Here is a 19,413-nt window from a genome sequence, read left to right as displayed (position 1 = left end):
TAATTTCATCAGAGTAAATTCTGTATTAAAATTACTAAATAAGCAATAATTCTGTATTAAAATTACTAAATAAGCCGTTACAGTCCATGAAACATAGGAAGTATGAGAAGAAAACAGTAAATCAGAAAGCTGCGCACATTTGCGCAGCTTCCGTGCAAACGTGCGCAGCTTTCTGATTTACTATTTTCTTCTCATACTTCCTATGTTTCATGGACTGTAACGGCATTTGCTTATTTAGTAATTTTAATCCAGAATTTACTCTGATGAAATTATTCAGACACTCCAACGCCCCCCCCCCCCCCCCCCCAAAAAAAAAATCGGATCTGCACGATTCAGCCGTGAAAAAGGCGGCATCCGCCAAAAGGCGCGCCGTTTGCATCCCTGTTTAAACTCATAGGTTAACCGACTTTAACCGGCTAATGAGGCTCGGTGGTCGGTCAATATTTTCTTTAGTTTTCGCCATCCCTGATAACAATTGCACTGATGATAATTAGTTTAGAGTTATTACAACACATTGATTAATATTGATAATGGTTCTGAAAGGTGACAGTTGTTTTTCTGTGTTTAATGTAACGCTCTGATGATCGTATGGCTGCATAAACAGGTTTATGCTGTTACCTGCTATAATGCAGAAGATACTCGAGAACTTCCTCAGCCAGCTGTGTACTGTACGACACTCGGACTGATTTTGCTGTCGGACACAAAATCGCACATCAAAGATAATTTTTGCGGATTGAAATAATGCCGGCTAAGGTTGTTCAGCTGGTTCTACTTGCCGTTTATTGTTTTCGTTTTTGAAGTGATTCATGGTGTTTTCTCCAGTAAACCCCAGTCTTCTCCTTGCTGCTACAGTAGTTCTGCAGCCCAGAACACACGACTTTGCTTCAGCTGTTTGCGTGTCTAACAGTTGCCATTGATGCACCCTGTTGTTCACCAATTGTGTGCATTCTTCTTAAAGTTAGTAAAAAAAAACTATTGCAGAAAACAGTTTTAAGTTGTCGTATTTATCATTTTCTTTACCATGATACAATCTTAATTTTTCCATTTAGAAGTCTTGAAAAGGTTTTAAAAGTCTTTAAATTTGTACTTGAAAAATATGCAGATACCCTGGTTTCTCAGCCAACAAGAAATTGATCTTGAAAATCTTCTATCTCGTACTCTGAAACCATTCCACCAAATCTGTCCTGTGGAAGATTGAAAATATACTTTAATATCCGCAGCGGACACCAGGAAGAGCCTTTCATTTCACTGTGGTGGGTTTCATAACACATTAGACACGGCACACTGTCGATCTCCGTCTGACCTGACCTGACTGACTGACTGACTGCCGGGTTTCATTCCTGCGCATCGTTCAGAATGATGAAGCGGTGTGTGGAATTGAAATGGTGCGATTGTTGCCAGGGTGGTGCAATTGTATCCGGGCGTTGCAATTCTGCAGAGAACAGAATGGACACACACACAATGAAATTAAAAAATAACAGCCAAGAAACCAACATTGTTGAGAACTTGGTATGGTTTCTTTTGAAGTGTACCAAATGATGGGAGAAATGAGTAGCTTGGAAAAGGAAAAGAGAGAATTTTGCACAAAAATTCCAGAGACATTTGGGAAAAAAAGTATTTCAAGAGCACCAAATGTCAAATATTAAAAAAAAAAATCAAATATATTTGAAGTAAACTCTTCCACTTGAGGCAGGACCGGTCCGTCGTGGTGAAGAAGGAGCTGAGCCAAAAGGCGAAGCTCTCAATTTACCGGTCGATCTATGTTCCGACTCTCACCTATGGTCATGAGCTTTGGGTAATGACCGAAAGAACAAGATCGCGGATACAAGCGGCCGAAATGAGTTTCCTTCGCAGGGTGGCTGGGCGCTCCCTTAGAGATAGGGTGAGAAGCACAGTCACTCGGGAGGAGCTCGGAGTAGAGCCGCTGCTCCTCCACATCGAGAGGAACCAGCTGAGGTGGCTCGGGCATCTTTTTCGGACGCCTCCCTGGGGAGGTGTTCCAGGCATGTCCCCCCGGGAGGAGGCCCCGGGGAAGACCCAGGACACGCTGGAGGGACTATGTCTCTCGGCTGGCCTGGGAACGCCTCGGTGTTCTTCCCGAGGAGCTGGCCAAGGTGTCTGGGGAAAGGGAAGTTTGGGCTTCCATGCTTAGACTGCTGCCTCCGCGACCCGGTCCCGGATAAAGCGGAAGAAGACGAGACGAGACATTTGAAGTAACTGTTAAAAATAACACCCATTGCCTTGTTGAAATCTCAAATTGGATTGGTCAGGAGGAATTAAGTTTCAAAAGCAGCAGGTTTGTATCTATGTTAATTTTAATATCATTCCAAAAATAATAACTTCCATAATTTTAAGCCTAAGAATCGAATAAAATAATAACTGCCAAGTGTGCTTGGAAACAGATTTGTTTCTGGCTTACAGGCATGTCCGATACTTAGAACGAGTGCAACACGCAGTTGGGAATAACACGTACTAAAGAAATCAAATTTAAATACGGAGGTGATTTATCGAAAATTACGTGCACTGATTGGTCTCAATCACCTCGAGCGACTTGGCAAAATGGCGGCCCATCGATTAGTCACCGTAAGTGAGGAAGAATGACAAATTATGACAGAAAATGCTATTCGTAAAAGCACCAAAGATGCTGCGAAGTTTGGTCTAAAACTATTCATCGGTAAGGTGGAGTTGTGATTTTATTTTCAAATTTAAATACGGAGCTGATTTTAATCTCCGTATTTAAATTTGAAAATAAATTTAAATACGGAGATTAAATCACCTCCTTATTTATTTATATTTTTATTAATATTATTATTTAAATAATAACCTCGAATTTGTCTCGGTTATTATTTAAATAATTCTGGCTGGCGTTGAGTGGGGTATCAGATATTTTCCATTCAGCTACTCGTCTTCGACTTGTTCAGTATCATGCTGGCTGAATGGAGCATATCTGATGGACCACGAAAAAAAGCCAGCTAAAATTATTATTACTATTATACACACCCATTCAGTCATGTCCCGCCCTCCCGCCCCAGTTGAAAACAGCTGCTACTCGGCGAAAGAAAAGTGTAGACAGGCTTTTTAGCTTACAAATTACTATTCTGTTTTTTTTTTTTTTTTTTTTAATTATTATTAGAAGGCACATGGAGTTTAGTCCTGCCTTGGCCAGTGCATTCTGAAAGTATGTTTCGGTCTGTAGCCAACAATGCATGTTATTGCAGATCATCTCTCTCCACACAAACTAAAGGCGCAGATGCCGACTTTTGGAGGGAAGGGGAGAGAATGAAATGACAGCGGTGTCTGGAGGGGGAGTGACAAACGCAGCTTTGAAGTCTGTGAGCCAAGTCGGTGACGGCTTCAGAGCAACTTCAATACCATGCAGTAATGGCGTGTTGATATTGGTAACGGCGTTATAACGATTGTAGTTAATTAATTAGATTACCCGGCGTTATAACAGCCTTTATTTTAACGCCGTTATTCCCATCACTGAATGTTATGTACTACTTCTAGCACTTGACTTTATTTTCAACGCCATCATGGCCAACTGAAACTGTCTCTAAGCTGGAGCCATTTGTCCTCCGCTCCAATACAAACCCCTTGACATCAGTGCCGCGTTTGACTAAATGTTTCGCGCTGTAGAAAAGGTAATGTGAGTGGAGGGCAGCGACTGGGACTGAATGTGCGGATGCTCGCGGTTAGATTTAGAATAGATTCTAATAATTCCAATTCTAGAATTTTAAACTCGTAGGTTAACCGACTTTAACCGGCTAATGAGGCTCGGTGGTCGGTCAAAATTTTTTTTTAGTTTTCGCCATCCCTAATTTACACCACCCTATATAGTGCACTCAAAGTATCCCGCAATGCATCACGAAAAGTAGTGTACAGCGATGATCACTAACCAAAGCAATATATCCCATCATGCATTGCAGTCGCGCTGAAAGAAATCAGGTTAAAGGTCTGAAATTTGATTTAATAAAAGGCAGCGGCAAAGAAGAAAGTATTCAGCCTTGATTTAAAAGAACTGAAAGCTGCAGGTACTTTGTATTGATTAATGTGGGAAATACGCTCAGTATAATATGGATTTATCGCAAAAATACATGCATGTGTATTTATTATTTTGAAAACCCACCAGCCGGCTGATCTGGCACGTTTTAATTGTGCGACAGTAATGACGTAAATACCAGCGTGATGAACTAGTATCCAGAAGCGTTTTTTCATTTTACCAATGAGCTCACTGTATAGTCCTCTATATAGTAATTCCCTATGTAGGGAGTCGTGAATGAGTGAGTGATTTCGGACACAGGGATTGTCTCTAACATATTGTCACAGTCGCTCGCTTGTGTGGAAGCTTAACATCTCTGATTTGTCTCTCTTCCAGTTTTTTGATGTCCGTTGGTATGTTTTTCTCTTGTAAATATGCGTGAAGAATAATGAAGTTTCGGTTGCCTTTCGGGTGTTCGATGCGTCTTTCTCTTTCCCAGCAAACGCAGAAATTCTTGTGCGCATGCGCAGCAGAAAACGTTCTCATTGTATATTCGCGTCAGCTCCGACGTGTGACGCTACGCCGTGTTGTCTTGACAACCATGCAGTATCGTAAACCATATTCGACGCTCATTCTCCATTGGGTAGAGTGACGTAATACACGTAGGATAAGCGGTATGCTAACAATATTGCATGCTATCAAACCAACTGAATGAAAGCTGCTAGAAGGGAATAGAACACATGTTTTTATTCCATGGAAAAAGTGGCTCATATGTATAATAGTCACCAGTATTTACTTTCCTTTGGGGAATAGTTGTTGGAGTCTTATTGGAGAAATGAGACTGAATGTGCTGATATGAAAAAGAGGCTTGTGCCACATGCACCCTTTAACCATAACAAATGTCTCGATTACAACCCTGTTTCCGAAAAACTTGGAACACTATGTAAATTGTAAATGAAAACCGAACGCACCGTTTTGCATATTATGGAAATCCTGTTATTGCGTTACGCGTAAAACGTGCTAGTGGTGTGGGGGGGGAAGGGCAAGTGCGAAAGCCTCACTCCCTGAGATTTTGCATGATTTTGCAGAGTTCTCTATGGTGTTAACATATGATGAGAAGGATCAGGGTTTATGGATTCAGGGTCAGAGCAATTAATGGGTAAATTAAGCATTTTAAAGACCTTAAAATTTGCTGACTGTTTCTTGCAGTTCATAGGAGGCCGTTACTTCTACACCCACGCGTACAAAGCAGTGAAGCACCGGACTGCCAATATGGACGTGCTGATAGTCCTGGCGACTTCTATAGCCTTCACCTACTCTGTCGTCATTCTGATGGTGGCCATGATGGAGAAGGCAAAGCGCAACCCCATCACCTTCTTTGATACCCCCCCAATGCTGTTTGTGTTCATCTCACTGGGAAGGTGGCTGGAGCAAATAGCCAAGGTACAGCTCCTTAACATGAGCTTGAATAAGTTGTTTTACTTGGATTGTGTTTAATGGGGTTGACGTGCTAAGAGTATATTTTTATTCTGTGTACATTAAAGTGATCTTAGTATACTGATGGAAAAAAGCAACACTCATTCACAGTCGGGATGCAGTTTGAACCTTAGCTGTGTAAATAGCCAACATCAGTCTTTGTGCAGGACTTGATTATTTTGTATCCGCACCATTTGTAGTCACATTTGTTCAACATTTCTGGGAGGTGCTTTTATCCAAATCGAGTTAGGATTGAGCTGAACAGATGAAGGTTCTGGTTTTTGCTCAAGAGTCCCTTGCTAGGATATAATCAAATCATGATATCTTCAGGGAGTTCGTTGTGTCTTAAAGGAGAACTGTAGGGAATTTTTTTTATTATTATTATTATCATCAAAATTATATTTCTCTCGTTTTATTAAATACAGGAAGGCATTTTTGGTGGCTATTTTGTCACTGCTATAGCAAGTTATGAGTGTTTGAAATATGCTATGTAATACAGTGGCGCTTGAAAATTCTAAAGGGTTCACAAACTTTCTATATTTCTGCATAAATATGACCTAAAACATCAGATTTTCACACAAGTCCTAAAAGTAGATAAAGAAAACCCAGTTAAACAAATGAGACAAAAATATTATACTTAGTCATTTATTTATTGAGGAAAATGACCCAATATTCCATATCTGTGAGTGGCAAAAGTATGTGAACCTCTAGGATTAGCAGTTCATTTGAAGGTGAAATTAGAGTCAGGTGTTTTCAATCAGGTGTGAGTGGGCACCCTGTTTTATTTAAAGAACAGGGATCTATCAAAGTCTGATCTTCACAACACATGTTTGTGGAAGTGTATCATGGCACGAACAAAGGAGATTTCTGAGGACCTCAGAAAAAGTTTTGTTGATGGTCATCAGGCTGGAAAAGGTTACAAAACCATCTCTAAAGAGTTTGGACTCCACTAATCCACAGTCAGACAGATTGTGTACAAATGGAGGAAATTCAAGACCGTTGTTACCCTCCCCAGGAGTGGTCGACCAACAAAGATCACTCCAAGAGCAAGGCGTGTAATAGTCGGTGAGGTCACAAAGGATCCCAGGGTAACTTCTAAGCAACTGAAGGCCTCTCTCACATTGGCTAATGTTAGTGTTCATGAGTCCACCATCAGGAGAACACTGAACAACAATGGTGTGCATTGCAGGGTTGCAAGAAGAAAGACACTGCTTTCCATAAAGAACATTGCTGCTTATCTGCAGTTTGCTAAAGATCATGTGGACAAGCCAGAAGACTATTGGGAAAATGTTTTGTGGATGGATGAGACCAAAATAGAACTTTTTGGTTTAAATGAGAAGCGTTATGTTTGGAGAAAGGAAAACACTGCATTCCAGCATAAGAACCTTATCCCATCTGTGAAACATGGTGGTGGTAGGATCATGGTTTGGGCCTGTTTTGCTGCATCTGGGCCAGGACGGCTTGTCATCATTGATGGAACAATGAATTCTGAATTATACCAGCAAATTGTAAAGGAAAATGTCAGGACATCTGTCCATGAACTGAATCTCAAGAGAAGGTGGGTCATGCAGCAAGACAACGACCCTAAGCACACAAGTTGTTCTACCAAAGAATGGTTCAAGAAGAATAAAGTTAATGTTTTGGAATGGCCAAGTCAAAGTCCTGACCTTAATCCAATGGAAATGTTGTGGAAGGACCTGAAGCGAGCAGTTCATGTGAGGAAACCCACCAACATCCCAGAGTTGAAGTTGTTCTGTACGGAGGAATGGGCTAAAATTCCTCCAAGCCGGTGTGCAGGACTGATCAACAGTTACCGGAAACGTTTAGTTGCAGTTATTGCTGCACAAGGGGGTCACACCAGATACTGAAAGCAAAGGTTTACATACTTTTGCCACTCACAAATATGTAATATTGGATCATTTTCCTCAATAAATAAATGACCAAGTATAATATTTTTGTCTCATTTGTTTAACTGGGTTCTCTTTATCTACTTTTAGGACTTGTGTGAAAATCTGATGATGTTTTAGGTCATATTTATGCAGAAATATAGAAAATTCTAAAGGGTTCACAAACTTTCAAGCACCACTGTATAGTCCTCTATGTAGTAATAACCTAGATAGTGAGTAGTGAATGGGTGAGTGATTTCAGACACAGGGTTGGTCATTGTATTGTCAAACTTTTGCTTACAAAATGCAAATTAGGTCGATTTAACACGGTTTTGGACCTTTGTATCTCCTCTCTCATTTCTTATCCGATTTCAGTGCTGATCGATGTTTTGGGTCGTACTTCCCGTGAGGAATAAAAATTTAGTCCTTTGTTGATTTTCCTGTTGTAAAAAATTAGTCGTGGAGGTTGGTCCTCTGTCACACTCACATTTCAGTTCTGTTTGATGTTTTGGTCGTCGTGGTCGTTTTGATGGCAGGCCAGATGAGCTACTCCATCCTTGACGTTCTTGTTTGATTAGTGATGGCAAGTTGTTCTGGCCCAGATGCAGCAAAACAGGTCTAAACCATGATACTACCACCACCATGTTTTTCCAAACAGAACACTTCTCCTTTCAACCAAAAAGTTCTATTTTGGTCTCAAATCAAGAAAATTTTTCCAATAACCTTCTGGCTTGCCCTCATGAACTTTAGCAAACTGTATGAGGTTTTGTACGTCCTTGATGTTCTGGTTATTAGGTATTTTTAGAAGTTAAATTGAACAGCAAATGTGATCTTTTCTTGGGGACTAATTTTTTTTTCTGTCTGTTTTTTTGGTTCATCACAGAGTAAAACATCAGAAGCTCTGTCCAAGCTGATGTCCTTACAGGCGACCGAGGCCACTGTTGTCACTTTAAATGAGGACACGATGGCTGTTCTGAGGTACCGAGTGTTCTTCTAAGTAACTCCGACTCTCCATTTTTGACACATAACCCACAACCGTTTTAAGAGTCCCTTACTTCCTGTGTTTATCCATGATCCTGAAATCATGCTGTCGTGATGTTTAAGATGCTTATTTCCTCTACAACCCCGATTCCAAAAAAGTTGGGACAAAGTACAAATTGTAAATAAAAACGGAATGCAATGATGTGGAAGTTTCAAAATTCCATATTTTATTCAGAATAGAACATAGATGACATATCAAATGTTTAAACTGAGAAAATGTATCATTTAAAGAGAAAAATTAGGTGATTTTAAATTTCATGACAACAACACATCTCAAAAAAGTTGGGACAAGGCCATGTTTCCCACTGTGAGACATCCCCTTTTCTCTTTACAACAGTCTGTAAACGTCTGGGGACTGAGGAGACAAGTTGCTCAAGTTTAGGGATAGGAATGTTAACCCATTCTTGTCTCATGTAGGATTCTAGTTGCTCAACTTTCTTAGGTCTTTTTTGTCGTATCTTCCGTTTTACGATGCGCCAAATGTTTTCTATGGGTGAAAGATCTGGACTGCAGGCTGGCCAGTTCAGTACCCGGACCCTTCTTCGACGCAGCCATGATGCTGTAATTGCAGTATGTGGTTTGACATTGTCATGTTGGAAAATGCAAGGTCTTCCCTGAAAGAGACGTCGTCTGGATGGGAGCATATGCTGCTCTAGAACCTGGATATACCTTTCAGCATTGATGGTGTCTTTCCAGATGTGTAAGCTGCCCATGCCACACGCACTAATGCAACCCCATACCATCAGAGATGCAGGCTTCTGAACTGAGCGCTGATAACAACTCGGGTCGTCCTTCTCCTCTTTAGTCCGAATGACACGGCGTCCCTGATTTCCATAAAGAACTTTAAATTTTGATTCGTCTGACCACAGAACAGTTTTCCACTTTGCCACAGTCCATTTTAAATGAGCCTTGGCCCAGAGAAGACGTCTGCGCTTCTGGATCATGTTTAGATACGGCTTCTTCTTTGAACTATAGAGTTTTAGCTGGCAGCGGCGGATGGCACGGTGAATTGTGTTCACAGATAATGTTCTCTGGAAATATTCCTGAGCCCATTTTGTGATTTCCAATACAGAAGCATGCCTGTATGTGATGCAGTGCCGTCTAAGGGCCGGAAGATCACGGGCACCCAGTATGGTTTTCCGGCCTTGACCCTTACACACAGAGATTCTTCCAGATTCTCTGAATCTTTTGATGATATTATGCACTGTAGATGATGATATGTTCAAACTCTTTGCAATTTTACACTGTCGAACTCCTTTCTGATATTGCTCCACTATTTGTCGGCGCAGAATTAGGAGGATTGGTGATCCTCTTCCCATCTTTACTTCTGAGAGCCGCTGCCACTCCAAGATGCTCTTTTTATACCCAGTCATGTTAATGACCTATTGCCAATTGACCTAATGAGTTGCAGTTTGGTCCTCCAGCTGTTCCTTTTTTGTACCTTTAACTTTTCCAGCCTCTTATTGCCCCTGTCCCAACTTTTTTGAGAGGTGTTGCTGTCATGAAATTTCAAATGAGCCAATATTTGGCATGAAATTTCAAAATGTCTCACTTTCGACATTTGATATGCTGTCTATGTTCTATTGTGAATACAATATCAGTTTTTGAGATTTGCAAATTATTGCATTCCGTTTTTATTTACAATTTGTACTTTGTCCCAACTTTTTTGGAATCGGGGTTGTATTTGAGGCACTACTGTGGTCTTAACTTGTTACATTAAAGGCAAACCTCAGTTAAAATGGAAGGTTTGGGTATGAGATCTTGCTCTTCCTCCTCCTCCTTTTATGTTCTTCATTTATGTGAGTCTGTCACTCGACAAGCCCGAGAAGGCCTACACACTTCTTCAAACCCTGCAACATTTGTAAAAAGGCAACAGATCAAGCTCTCTCCATGTATTCTCGCTTGCTTTCTCAGTGAGGAGCAGGTGGATGTGGAGCTGGTGCAGAGGGGCGATATCGTGAAAGTGGTGCCTGGAGGAAAGTTCCCAGTAGACGGGAGAGTAATTGATGGAAACTCGATGGCAGATGAGTCGCTCATCACAGGTTGGGAATACGTAAAGCGTCCTAATTATACAGCGTACTTGTTAATCTCTTAATCGTTTATTTTTAAGTTATAAAATGCAATATGAAGAAATCTCAGGATCAAACTCAGGTTGATATTTTTGTTTACTGATCCTGGAAGGACAAGAGGGTGGTGGTTGTTGTTAAAACTGTGCTGTGCTGCAGGTGAAGCCATGCCTGTGACAAAAAAGCCAGGAAGCACAGTGATCGCAGGCTCCATCAACCAGAACGGCGCTCTGCTGATTCGAGCCACACACGTGGGCACGGACACTACACTCTCCCAGATCGTCAAACTGGTAGAGGAGGCACAGACCTCAAAGGTGCGTTTATTATTATTGAATGGCTTTGTGCACATTTTTAATGGCAGTTTTTTTACATTTTTTTTTTTTAAATTCATATTTATTAAATGAAAACAATTTTCTTTTTTGTACTAAAGCATGTTAGTGTCTTGCAAAAGTATTCATCCCCCTGGGTGTTTGTCCTGTTTTGTCGCATTACAAGCTGGAATTAAAATGGATTTTTGGAGCGTTAGCACCGTTTGATTTACACAACATGCCGACCACTTTAAAGGTGCAAATTGTTGTTTTATTGTGACGCAAACAATAATTACGATGAAAAAACAGAAATCTGGAGTGTGCGTAGGTATTCACCCCCTTTCGTATGAAACCCCTAAATAAGAGCTGGTCCAACCAATTCACTTCATAAGTCACATAATTAGTTGATTCAAGACCCTGCTGTGTGCAATCAGTGTCACATGATGTCTGTATAAATCAACCTGTTCTGGAAGGACCCTGACTCTGCAACACTACTAAGCAAGCAACATGAAAACCAAGGAGCCTCCAGACAGGTCAGAGCCAAAGTTGTGGAGAAGTATAGATCAGGGTGGGGTTATAAAAAATATCCCAAACTTTGAATATCCCAGGGAGCACCATTAAATCCATTATAGCAAAATGGAAAGAACATGGCACCACTACACACCTGACAAGAGAAGGCCGCCCACCGAAACTCACAGACCGGGCAAGGAGGGCATTAATCAGAGATGCAACAAAGACACCAAAGATGACACTGAAGGAGCTGCAAAGATCCACAGCAGAGATGGGAGGATCTGGACCACTTTAAGCCGTACACCCCACAGAGCGGGCGGGGCTTTATGGAAGAGTGGCCAGAAAAGTCATTGCTTAAGAAAACACGTTTGGAGTTTGCCCAACAGCATGTGGCAGACTCCCCAAACACATGGAAGAAGATTCTCTGGTCAGATGAGACTAAAATTGATCTTGTTGGCCATCATGGGAAATGCCATGTGTGGCGCAAACCCATCACCCCGAGAACACCATTCCTACAGTGAAGCATGGTGGTGGCAGCATCATGCTGTGGGGATGTTTTTCATCTGCAGGGACAGGAAAGCTGGTCAGGACTGAATGAAAGATGGATGGCACTAAATACAGGGCAATTCTGGAGGAAAACCTGTTTGAATCAGCCAGAGGTTTGAGACTGGGACGAAGGTTCACGTTCCAGCAGGACAATGACTCTAAACATACTGCTAAAGCTACACTGGAGTGGTTTAAAGGGAAACATTTAAATGTCTTGGAATGGCCTCGTCAAAGCCCAGACCTCAATCCAATTGAGAATCTGTGGCATAACTTGAAGATTGCTGTACACCAACGCAACCCATCTAACTTGAAGGAGTTGGAGCAGTTTTGCCTTGAGGAATGGGCAACAATCCCAGTGGCTAGATGTGCTAAGCTAATAGAGACTTACCCCCAAGAGACTTGCAGCTGTAATTGCAGCAAAAGGTGGCTCTACAAAGTATTGACTTTGAGGGGGTGAATATCTATGCACACTCCAGATTTCTGTTTTTTCATCTTAATTATTGTTTGTGTCACAATAAACAACAATGTGCACCTTTAAAGCTGTAGGCATGTTGGGTAAATCAAATGGTGCTAACCCCCCCCAAATCCATTTTAATTCCAGCTTGTCATGCGACAAAACAGGACAAACACCAAGGGGGATGAATACTTTGCAAGACACAATGGCACAAATTACCTTGTTCACTGTATAAGTTTTGATTTATTTATTTACTTATTCATTTTTGACAAATTATATATGATCTGCTCTATCATTTTATGCCACTTTGAGCCAAAACAGCTTTGAGTTTTGTAATGGTGTAAAGAAGAAAGTCGCAGCTTTTTGGTAAATGTATTTAGGCTGTCGTCAAACCTCGTTTCATTAATTTTTAAAGCGAATTAGAACATTTATTAAGACACAAAGCCAACATCTGCAGCTAAACACAGCTTTCCGTCAAAAGCAGCAGACGCATCGTACACTATTTCCATAATAAATCACTACTACTTTGATTTGCAGAGTGACATTGGCACTCAGTGTTATTTGATTTTATTTGATCAGATGCTGCTTAACCTCCCCAAACAGTCCACGAATCAAGTTTTTGAGTGTGAATGTGTTTTACACAAATGAGTCACTTGGATTTAAAAACGCAGATTGTGTCAGTGTTATTGCAATAATAATTTAATAGGAAAGGTTTTTTTTCTTCTTCTTTCAGTTTCAGCTGTTCAGATGTATTCCAAGTCTCAAACTGTTTGTGCATTCAGAGTAAATGATACTACGGAAGCCGCGAGAGGCCCTTCATATAATCCTTTTTTTTTTTTTATTCACCTTGTTATCCCGAGATAACGACATGCACTACGTTCAGACTGCAACCTGAAACGACCCATATCCGATTTGTTGTGAAATCCGATTTTTTTTGTTAGGCCGTTCACATTACCAATTTTATGAGACTTGTTTGCGATCTCCAATATGAACGGAAAACGACCCAAAAGTGTCCCGCATGCGCAAATTGACACGTAATAAGCACATCTACCTAATACGTAAACAAAAAAAAAAGCGCACTCTTCAAGCTTAATGATTTTTTTTGTTTGTTTAATTATCTGGTTAGTGTTAAAGTGTGAGGTCTCGTGTGTGTTTTTGTTTCTGAACTGAAATGAAAACGTGTAGCCTGGTAACGAGGGTTGACTCCTAAATGTCTCTCTAATTTCTATATAAGTGCACTACATGTTACTAGGAAGTAATGGATTTTTAAACTCTATATAGTGCACTCGAGCTTCAGTAGGCAGTCGTTTGGGATACGGCCGCTGTATTACCAAACTCTTAATTCAGGCTTAATAATTTGCACATATTTATTTCGTCATATTAATAAACTTTTTCTACATTTTTATAAATATTTATTTAGATTGTTTATAGCCAGCTGAATTCTGCAACTTCTCTCAGCGCTGGCTCAAGGTGCAGAAACACCAGTGCAGTTTGCTATGGAGATGAGGCGAGACCTGGCGATGTGGTTTTTGTGGCGGCGGAACTCACACAATAATCTGATTAATGTGGGCAGCAGACTAACGAGACCGAAGGTGTCAAATTACTGGAAATTTCCAGAACAATCTTATAATCTTGTAATACAGGATGGTTTAAGTTATAAATCAGTTATAGAAACTGTTTTATTTAATCAGGCTAACAGATCAACATCCAGGTCCCTACCAAATCCACCATTAGCCTGATCAATTCTATAAAAGTCTATTTAAATTCTGAAAACTGTACAAATGTTGTTTTCCACCAAAGAGGCGGGATTAGACAACGCAGAATAGTGACGTTTGTCTCTTGTTGATGACGTGTAGGTGGCATGAATGCGAGCTGTCCGGTCAGACTGCAGTCGCATGTGAAAATATCGGATATGCATCGGAATTAGGACCACATATCCAAGCGGCCTGGGTCGCATGTGAAAAAAATCGGATCGGTGTCGTTCAGATTGTCAATAACAAATCGGATCCAGGTCGCATATGGGCAAAAAAATCGGATATGGGTCGTTTCAGGGTGCAGTCTGAACGTAGTCCTTATTAATTCAGGATCTCGAGAAAACAAAACCGTTATTTCGAGATCTCGAGAAAACAAAACAATTATTTCATGATCTCGAGTAAACAGCTGAGAAATGGTTCATTCAGGTGCGCCAAGAGACTTGTGATATGCTGACTTTGGGGCTATTTCTCATTCTGTATAGACGCAACTTTGGTCATTAGAATGTCTGGAATAATCGATCACCTAATAAGGCAATATTTTGATCAGGGGTTGACACAGGGAGAGATTGCATTAAGTCTTTTAATAAGGGATCATTTCAAAATTAGTCTGCAGCACTTCCGCAGAAGACTGGCCCGGCTTCGTCTCAGCTCTGCTAGAAGTCTCAGCTCTAGAGATCACGGAATAATGGTCTTGTTTTCTCGAGATCTCAAATTAGTTGTGTTTTCTCGACATCCTGAATTAATTATGTCGTTATCTCGGGATAACAAGGTGAATAAAAAAAAGATTATATGAAGGGCCTCTCGCGGCTTCCGTAGATACTTATATTTTTGAGAGTAAATAATGCTGATTTTGAAGAGACTAAGTCTGCATGGCTAAACAACAACCCTCATCTTTTTGATTTCTGACCCACTTCTCTCTCTGGGCCCCCAGGCTCCCATTCAGCAGTATGCAGATAAGATCAGCGGCTACTTTGTCCCGTTTATCGTTGGCATCTCTGTGATCACCCTCATTGCCTGGATCGCAACTGGATCATTAGATTTCTCTGTGGTGAAGAAGTACTTCCCAGTAAGTGTTGCTTTGCGTCTCAGTCTGCAAAAATGGACCCTTTTTCCGTGCTTGTATGGTTCTGATTGGCAGAGGTCTTCGTGTTTTTTTTGTTTTTTTTTTAAGATTATCAAAGATGTGCTGTTAGTAAAATATTTGATAGCAGAATTGAACCCTGGTGCATTTTCCTATTAGTGGTTCGTTCGGACAGGTGAGAACATATGGAATCAATTTTGTGCCAAAATGTTCATACAATACTTTTGAAATATCAAACAAAAACGACAAATCAAAATACAAAAAAAAAAGTCCAATTTTTTTAGACTGGCAAACAAATTATTAGTGTAATCGTGCAAAATATCAGTCTATTACTCTTCAGAAACCTTTTATTTTTGTTCCGTGTCTTTCTCATGGCTCTTTTCCACTATCCTTTTTCAGCTCACTTCAGCCCGACACGGCTCGCGTTTCGACTACCTCAGAGCAGCACGACTCAGCTCGCTTCAGCCCTACTCAGCACCCAAAACTCGCACGGTTTTGGAGTGGGGCTGAAGCGAGCCAAATCGAGCTGAGTGAGGCTGGGGGCGTGAGCAGACACTCCCCTGTGCACTGATTGGTGAGGAGGAGTGTCCTCACATGCCCACACGCCCCGCGAGCACGCTGGGATCTGTAAACCCGGAAGAAGAAGAATTACGAATTACGAGAATTTCTGAAGCCTTATGCGCCTCGCCTCATCTATACGCTCTTGCCAGTATCTGTTGGCGTTGTCGGTGACAACAAGCCACAGCACCAAGACCAGCAACACTAACGACTCCATGTTTATTGTTTACTCTCCGGGTTGTGAGACTACCGCTTAAAAGGTCACTGATGTCACTGTTTGCGCCGCCTAACGACATCACATGACGTCCACCCACTTTCGGCTAACTCCACCCAATGTGTCCACCCACTTCCAGCCAGCACGGTTCAGCACAGTTGTAGTCGAAATGCAACTCCAACAGCCCCACTCAGCTCGACTCAGCCCGACTCAGCACGGCACGGCTCAGCCCAACTCAGCCGCGTTGGTAGTGGAAAAGCGGCATCAGTTTTGTTTGACGTAATTTATTTTGGTTGCGATTCCAGCTTTCTCGTTTGCGCTCCCTGACTTTTTGCTTGCAGTTTTGGCACAAACTTCACGTGTGGGCGGGCTGTCCAGGAATGCATTCCCATTGGCTAACTTGTGTTTGACTGACAGCTACGCTCAGGCATTCCCTACTCGGATTCTGGCGGACTGTTTGACGAGTGACCGATCCATTGACGGTAAACAAGGATGGAGTGGACTTCAGTGGCGACTATGATATTGAATTAATTCAACAAAGTGTAAGTGCGGGACAGATGTGTTGTATGTGTTGCAGTAGTGCACATTATGCAGGCGTGTTTAACGTTAGTAAGACAGCTGTTATATTGGGTAGTGGAGCTAAGGCTAACATTTGACTTACCACGAAACACCTGCATAATGTGTACTACTGCAACACACACAACACATTTGTCCCGCACTTACACTTTGTTGAATTAATTCAATATCATAGTCGCCACTGAAGTCCACTCGATCCTTGTTTACCGTCAATGGATCGGTCACTCGTCAAACAGTCCGCCAGAATCCGAGTAGGGAATGGCTGAGCGTAGCTGTCAGTCAAACACAAGTTAGCCAATGGGAATGCATTCCTGGACAGCCCACCCACACGTGAAGTTTGTGCCAAAACTGCAAGCAAAAAGTCAGGGAGCGCAAACGAGAAAGCTGGAATCGCAACCAAAATAAATTACGTCAAACAAAGCTGAGAAAGACACGGAGCAAAAATAAAAGGTTTCTGAAAAGTAATAGACTGATATTTTGCACGATTACACGAATAATTTGTTTGCCAGTCTAAAAAAAATTGACTTTTTTTTTTTGTATTTTGATTTGTCGTTTTTGTTTGATATTTCAAAAGTATTGTATGAACATTTTGGCACAAAATTGATTCCATAAGAACACAGCAATCACACTTGGGACACGGACCATACCTACTGACCCGAAAGAGTCTGAGCGAGGTCACCTCAGTCCAGTTTCAGTTTCGTACTGTGGTTTGATTGCAGTACGAAAGCAATTTGACCCTAAAGGTGCAAACTGGTTCACAGGACAGCATTGCGAAAAGTGTCATGGAGAGTGGATTTTTGTCGCAAACAAGCGTTTCGATTTTTGCTCTGGTTCAGACTTGGCGAATGGTCTAATGGGTATGAAAGTGCCATTTCGTAAATATTATCATTATTATACATGCAGGACACTTTTTAGATGGAATAAAAACGTGTTCTATTCCCTTCTGGCGGGTTTCGTTCATTTGGTTCGATAGCATGCAACATTATCATATCGCTTATCCTACGTGTATTACGTCACTCTACCCAATGGAGAATGACCTTTGAATATGGTTTATGATATTGCATGGTTGTCAAGACAACATGATGTAAAACTAATGCGTTAGCGAGCGACTGTGACAATTTGTAAACGAACATGGCCGCCAGGATTGCTTCATTGAATTTTGAGAGAATTTTGAAAGAGAAAGATGCATTGAACACCCAAAAGGAGTGTGTGTGTTGTGTATAATAATAATATCGGCTGGCGTTTTTCGTGGTCTATCAGATATATTCCATTCAGCTAGCATGATATTGAACATGTCTTTGACTCGTTCAGTGTCATGCGAGCTGAATGGAGTATATCTGATAGACCACTCCATGCCAGCTAATATTATTTAATTATTATACATATAGGACACTTTTTCCATGGAGTAAAAACATGTATTCTATTCCCTTCTAGTGGGTTTATTGATAGCATGCAATACTGTTGTTATATCACTTATCCTCCATGTATTACACCACTCTATCCAATGGAGAATGAGCGTGCAACATTGCACGTTGTCAAGACAACACGACGTCACACGTCAGAGCTCATGTGAAGATCCAATGATAAAACTTTCCATGCGCACAATCATTTCTTTGTCGGCCGGGAGAGAGAGAAGACGAGGCTAATCCAGTGCTACTGCTAGAATTAAGCACTAAATGAATAAACTGAAGATGCGTTGAACATCCGAAAGGCTACCAAAACTTCATTAGATATTCTTCACGCATATTAACGAGAAAAACATACCAACGGACATTGAAAAACTGGAAAAGAGACACGTCGGAGATGTCAAACTTCCGCACTAGCAAGTGACACTGAGAGTTTGTAAACAGGGCCGCAAGGTTTCCTTCGGAAGATTTTGGCTGCCGGGCCTCTCTGTCGTGTGGAGCTGTGGATGTTGATTTTAAAAGTAACTAAGTCAATTACACAGGAGGGGAAAAATAATATTCACCTTGACTGTGCTAGCGTTGGCCTTTGCTAATACTTCACTGGCTGGAAGGTAACTGTACTGCCACGCTAACAGCACCGAATCGCGGGTAAGCAAGCACTGACGTTTGAGAATGCTGATATGAAGTGTGTGTGTGTATGTATTTATAATAATATTGGCTGGCTTTGAGTGGTTTATCAGATATATTCCATTCACCTACTCATCTTCGAATTTTTCAGTATCATGCTAGCTGAATGGAATATATCTGATATACAGTGGTGCTTGAAAGTTTGTGAACTCTTTAGAATTTTCTATATTTCTGCATAAATATGACCAAAAACATCAGATTTTCACACAAGTCCTAAAAGTAAATAAAGAGATCCCAGTTAAACAAATGAGACAAAAATATTATACTTGGTCATTTATTTATTGAGGAAAATGATCCAATATTACATATCTGTGAGTGGCAAAAGTATGTGAACCTTTGCTTTCAGTATCTGCTGTGACCCCCTTGTGCAGCAATAACTGCAACTAAATGTTTCCGGTAACTGTTGATCAGTCCTGCACACCGGCTTGGAGGAATTTTAGCCCATTCCTCCGTACAGAACAGCTTCAACTCTGGGATGTTGGTGGGTTTCCTCACATGAACTGCTCGCTTCAGGTCCTTCCACAACATTTCGATTGGATTAAGGTCAGGACTTTGACTTGGCCATTCCAAAACATTTACTTTATTCTTCTTTAACCATTCTTTGGTACAACGACTTGTGTGCTTAGGGTTGTTGTCTTGCTGCATGACCCACCTTCTCTTGAGATTCAGTTCATGGACAGATGTCCTGACATTTTCCTTTAGAATTCGCTGGTATAATTCAGAATTCATTGTTCCATCAATGATGGCAAGCCGTCCTGGCCCAGATGCAGCAAAACAGGCCCAAACCATGATACTACCACCACCATGTTTCACAGATGGGATAAGGTTCTTATGCTGGAATGCAGTGTTTTCCTTTCTCCAAACATAACGC

The 19,413-nt window shown here is 41.2% G+C and overlaps 1 protein-coding gene across 1 annotated transcript in view; it reads left to right on the top strand.

The window, feature by feature from the left end:
* Window positions 1–19,413, top strand: part of atp7a (ATPase copper transporting alpha) — a 132,027-nt gene that overhangs the window by 78,335 nt on the left and 34,279 nt on the right. Inside the window, exons 10-14 of the mRNA XM_060915283.1 lie at window positions 5,189–5,422; window positions 8,225–8,319; window positions 10,297–10,424; window positions 10,608–10,762; window positions 14,952–15,086. Of these exons, the coding sequence (XP_060771266.1) occupies window positions 5,189–5,422; window positions 8,225–8,319; window positions 10,297–10,424; window positions 10,608–10,762; window positions 14,952–15,086 (747 nt within the window). The remainder of the gene's footprint in view (window positions 1–5,188; window positions 5,423–8,224; window positions 8,320–10,296; window positions 10,425–10,607; window positions 10,763–14,951; window positions 15,087–19,413) is intronic.

Source organism: Neoarius graeffei, chromosome 2 (assembly GCF_027579695.1).
Source record: "Neoarius graeffei isolate fNeoGra1 chromosome 2, fNeoGra1.pri, whole genome shotgun sequence".
NCBI lineage: Eukaryota > Metazoa > Chordata > Actinopteri > Siluriformes > Ariidae > Neoarius > Neoarius graeffei.
This window is presented reverse-complemented; position numbering and strand designations above follow the sequence as displayed.